The sequence below is a fragment of the Rhincodon typus genome, chromosome 9 (assembly GCF_021869965.1).
Source record: "Rhincodon typus isolate 14 chromosome 9, sRhiTyp1.1, whole genome shotgun sequence".
Lineage (NCBI taxonomy): Eukaryota > Metazoa > Chordata > Chondrichthyes > Orectolobiformes > Rhincodontidae > Rhincodon > Rhincodon typus.
In genome coordinates, this window is record NC_063340.1 from 44,728,390 (window position 1) to 44,733,871 (window position 5,482).

Below are 5,482 nucleotides of genomic sequence, written 5' to 3' on the forward strand. Positions count from 1 at the left end.
TGACATCATTCCAACAGATTTAAAAGTAGCCAGTTCACTACAATTTGGAAGTACAACATGGTGATCATGACAAGTCCATGCAAACAATTTATTGGTAACTTCCAATGTTAACTGTTTAGTCAGAACATGATATTAAATATATTTTAAAAGACAATTTAGTCTTCTTTATTAATCTTAAGGTTGCTGAAGCCAAATGGAGAGAAGTCAAATGGACTTTCTCCTTTTTATTTTAAAATCCATTTCCTCCCACACTTTACTGAAAGCATGTGACTCTGTTTTAGAATAGATTTATTGGCCATACTTTACCTATGCTTGAGGTTTGACAACAACGAAAGCAAAGGGGCCACATTCACAGTTATGCAATTGTGTACACATCTGAATGGCACATAAGTAATCTCAGAAGTGATGAGGAGGAGAAAGCATTCTCTGAATTATCCTCTGCTTTAGATAAACTACAATGCCCCCTACTTCTAATCCACTGAGATCAATTATCCAAGGACAGTTTAGGGGGTTAACCCTGGACATTCTTAGCCTGTATGGATCAGTTAGTTAATTCCAACAGAAGTTACTTATTTTTAATTCTTCTATGGTGAACATTCGCATTATGAAGCGTGTTGCACCTGTTGCCGATGCTAGCTATTTGATTTTCATTCACAGCCATAAAGAAATCCTGTCATATAATTCTAGTCTTAACAGAATGCTTTATTCAATTTAGCCACAACACTTGCTTATTCCAATTAGGCAGAAGGTACATTTAGGATATCTGGAATCAGAAGTCATAATACTTTTCAAAAATGTTATAAAACCTCAATGGAAAATAAAAGTGTAAGAAATACAACACAACATTCAAAAACGGTCCAGGAATTCCAATGGTTGAGGTGCAGTCTATAATTGTTCTTTGATAGTCTTTGAAATTTGAATATGTAGGAATTTAACAAAAAGGTGATTCTTGTAATAAAGATCTGGAAAATAGTTTAAATTTAAAATTTACACCTTTGTAAAATTACACTGAGCACATCAGATGTACAAGTTTCAAGTATCATTTAAAGCATTATACAAATTCAAAGGTATCTCTCAATGCTGTCTACATTTTTATACAATATATTTACAAGCACTCACCACAGTGAAATGACTCACTCCACTGTCATATTATGAAAATATCTATCAAATACTTATTTTCAAATGTCCATTTTAAAATAAACAGATATGAGATAAATGCCGATAAGGGAGTTTCCACACTTTATCTGTATTCATTTTCTCATATTTAGCACGGTAAATCTTGTTCTTCCAACAGAAATCTAGTCTGTGCTGTCGTCATTTAGCTGGGTACAGAAAGTAATCCATTTTCGTCAGCTGTGTCCAGAATTTTACAAATTATTGGTGATTCCACCTGAGAAAATCAAAATATCAGATTGATCTTTGTCTATTGTACCAATGAACAGAAGTCAATATTATTTACATATCAATATCAATCATCAGTGCCCCAGATAAAACAATCATTCATTTAGCACAGACCAGAGAATAAACCTGGAATCTTGCTGCATGACCCAGCTGATTCAATAGATATCCTTATATGCCTTGGCTTTACTACTGTACATTAAAGTACTTCTAAAAGTTTATGATGGCTACTTCAGGGATCTTTTAAAATATAATTTAAGCAGTTAAAGAAAACAACCTCTTATACTTTACTGGCAACAAGGGAAGTCATCAGTTTGTTCCAGCTTTATTTGGAGGCTAAGATGTACCAACATCCTCATGTTATTTTCCATTTGCTTCCCATAATATTTAATTGAGTGCAGTATAAATGTTTTGACAATTTGTAACCAAAAAAAAAAAGGTTGAGGTAAATATCTTAGATACTTTCAAAAGCAAACTGGATGAATGTATGAGAGAAAAGAAAAACTAAGCGAAAGGATAAGATAAATAAGTTGGAACATTTTGGGGTTACACTGATGAGAAATCTAGCTGCGATAGTCATATTACAATGGCAGTGGGTACAAAAGTTGTTCAAAACCTGGAAATGCTTACAATTTAGCTCCTGCCTTCCTACCTCCTGTACAGTGGCAGCAGGGTCTACCATCTATAAGATGCACTACACAAACTTAAAGTCATGCACCACCATGAGTGGGAGCAATATCGTTATTCCTTCATTGTTGCTGCACCAAAATCCTGAAATTCCCTTCCCAATAGCTGCAAAGGTATATATACATCACATGGACCATAGTGGTTCGAGTTGGCAGCAGACCATTTCCATCTTGAGGGCAATGAGGGAATGACCATAACATAACGCCCACACCCCAAGAGCAAATGAAAGAAATGAGCTATTTATTTTGAAGAAACTATAAAGGACAAATGGAAAAATGCACACAGATAATGTAACTCAGAGCTGTTAAAATGGGTATATGTTACTCACCCCCAAAATATATTGGCAGGTTTGTGGCTCAAGCATGTAGATTGTAACTGCATGAGGAGACTCTGATTCCTTACATCTATGACAGAGTATACATTTATTTAAAAAAAAAGTTAAAAGCAAAAAGAAAATTTTACTAACATTTACAGAATGTAACAAATCTAAACTCTGTCCAGAGAATCAAACTCTTTGTACAGCAAACTTGTATTATTACATGAAAGGTGCCGCACAAATACATTGCAAGATGCTTCACATGACCATTATGAAAAAAAATTGACCCAAATGACATCCCAAGGAGATATTAGGGCAAATGGCCAAGCTTAGTTGAACCAGTAGGTTTCAAGGAGTGCCATAAAAGAAAGTAGTAGGTAGACAAAATGATTCATGGATGCAATACAAGAGTCAATTGCCAACGTAATACCAGATCACAGATGGTGCAGTGATTAAAACTAGGGATGCTCAAGATATCAGAATTAGATGGGTACAGATACCTCGCAAGGCTGTGGGCCTAGACAAGATAACAGAGATAGGAAAGGGTAATATAAAGGGATTTGAAGCAAAGAAGACAATTTTAAAATCATGGTGTAGCAATTTGGAAAATGAAAGACTGAGTTAAATCTATATGACTGGAGAAAAATAGATCTGTGATGTGACAAAGATACTAGACTTACTTCAGTTTTACAACCACTTGTCGTGGCTTTCCTGTCAAATCACAAAGGTCACCATTTCCATAAAAATGTGAAACAACCCTGAAAAAAATGCAATTACCTGCAATTAGAACAGTATTTACAACATCAATTCTCAGTTAATTTTAGTAAAAGGTTCACTAATAGTTGACATATATAGTCTATGACTAAGCTACGTTACTAATGCTTTATGGGGTTCAAATTAGAAACTTTAATACATCCTAAAAGTGCTAAGCTCTTGTTGAGATCAGCCAAAAGATTTGCATAACTTCTATCAAGGAAAATTTGATTCCAGATTTATCTAAATAATTGTAGATTTCATCTGTAGCTGGACCTTGGAGCAAAAAAAATTATGTAGTTTTATACGGTGGCTTCAGAGAAAAATTGCTAACAATACCTGATAATTTGCTTCTGTGTGATAGGTCCACAATCTCGAACAACATCTCAAAAAAAAAACCACTACAAATGTCTAAAATCAGGAAACTTAAAATTAGAGTGCAACGTATATTTCAAATACACAAAGATGGTATTTAAATGTGTGTAAACCTTTGTATTATGTTAAAAAGCAACAAAACAGAGGCGTTCACACAATGCCATAAATTATTACAGCGTGGTATTGACATGATCTCATGTCTGCCTGCTGCCTTGCATTACACAGTAATTATTCTGAGATAGACATCTCCATTTTTTGCCAGAAATATCATGATCCACAATGACTGAAGAATGTTTGTAATCACTGAATCACACATTTGGCAAGAGTAGTGAGCACAATGTCATATGAACTGAAAAGTTGGGATTTATTTGATGGCTCATGATAGCTCAAAAATGTTATCCATAGAAATGTTTTCAGATAAAAGGAGGCCATTCAACCCATTATGTCTATGCTGGCTCTTCAAACAAACTATTGTCTTTAACCCCTCATCCAGCTTTTGGTCCAAAACTAGAAAAGGTCCTCATCCTCAATTATTGTCCAGCATTTCTTCAAAATTATTTCTGAAATCTACTACAATCAGCTTTTCAGATTCCAATAACTCAAAAATCCTTTTGTCTCCCATCGATATCTTTTAACAATTATTTAAATCTACGATTTTGGTTTGTTGACCTACTCGTTGGTGGGAATAGAGTAAATAGAGAAACAGTATTGAAACCTATTATCCGGAAAACCTCTATTAGGTCATTTCATAGCCTTCTCTACTCAAAAGAAGAACAATCCTAACTGTTACAGTCTCTCTCCTCATAAGTGAAAATCGCTTATTACTGACAATATCCTGATAAACCTCCTCTACCTTTTAAAGGCTTTTGCATCTTTCCTGAAGCATGGTGCTCAAAGATGTCCAATGTTCCAGCTGAAGCTACCCAGTGAGTTATGCATTAAATCCTTACAAATTCACCTCACTTTCTGTGTTCCATCTTCTCTCCATTGGTAAGACCGTGCTGAACTTTTTGCAGCCCATGTGACATGCTCTTCTTTATTCCAGGTTCCAACCACAATGATGCTTTTCCCAGCTCCTTTATCCTTAAGACAATATAAAAATAATTATTTTGTAATGTGCTTCTCATCGTTTAAAACAAAAAGAAAGATAAAAAAATCCGTTTGGAGGCAGAAAGTATTAGAGGCTATTTTCTGGGGAAAACTGATACACCAAGTAGCCACTAGCCTTCACCTTAAATTCAGGCCATATATTAAAAACAGAAAATGCTGGAGAAACTTAACAGGTCTGGCAGGATCTTTGGAAGGAGAAACAGTTAACACTTTGAGGCTAATGATTCCTCTTATTTTATCCACCACTTTTTGCACTCAGTGTCTGCACTCAGCACTTCCAGGCTTTTAGCACAGCATGAATTATATACATGGTAGAGATCGTTTGTGCTTCTCTATTAATAGTCATCAACACAATTTCAGATATGAACTAATGCTTGTCACACCACCAAGCATCACTGTTTCCCATACTAAAGCTGTTAACTCAGTGACAGACAAATTACTGCCAAATTTACATTTCAATCTATGCCACTAAAAACTGCATATTTTGCAAATCTGAGTGAATGAATATGCAAGTATGTTGTTTCTCTGAACATATTTCTCCTCCGTCTTCAAAGACAGAGACTCTGTAGTGGAGCATCCTAATGAGTTCAATGAGCACATATAAATATTTCCACTGGGCACTGATTAGAAGTAGAAATTCTAGGTGATGCAATCCTCCACATCATCATTGTCTCATTTTGAATGTAGCAATCCTAAGGATCATCTGGGTGGATATCTTTTAACTCAACAAATACTGATCATGTGTGGAGCTGAATGAACACAGCAGGCCAGGCAGCATCAGAGGAGCAGGAAAGCTGACGTTTCGGGTCTGGACCCTTCTTCAGAAATTTTCTGAAGAAGGGT

General features: G+C 35.3%; 1 protein-coding gene across 2 annotated transcripts in view; it reads right to left on the reverse strand.

Annotated features, from left to right (window-relative positions):
* Nucleotides 1-684: 684 nt before the first annotated feature.
* erlec1 (endoplasmic reticulum lectin 1) overlaps nt 685-5,482 on the reverse strand; it is a 26,016-nt gene continuing 21,218 nt past the window's right edge. For both annotated transcript variants that reach the window (XM_020514359.2, XM_020514358.2), the window contains exons 11-14: nt 4,488-4,612; nt 3,082-3,159; nt 2,414-2,489; nt 685-1,390 (exon numbers count right to left, since the gene is read on the reverse strand). In XM_020514359.2, coding sequence (XP_020369948.1) covers nt 1,319-1,390; nt 2,414-2,489; nt 3,082-3,159; nt 4,488-4,612 — 351 coding nt within the window. In that variant the 3' untranslated portion in view covers nt 685-1,318. The remainder of the gene's footprint in view (nt 1,391-2,413; nt 2,490-3,081; nt 3,160-4,487; nt 4,613-5,482) is intronic.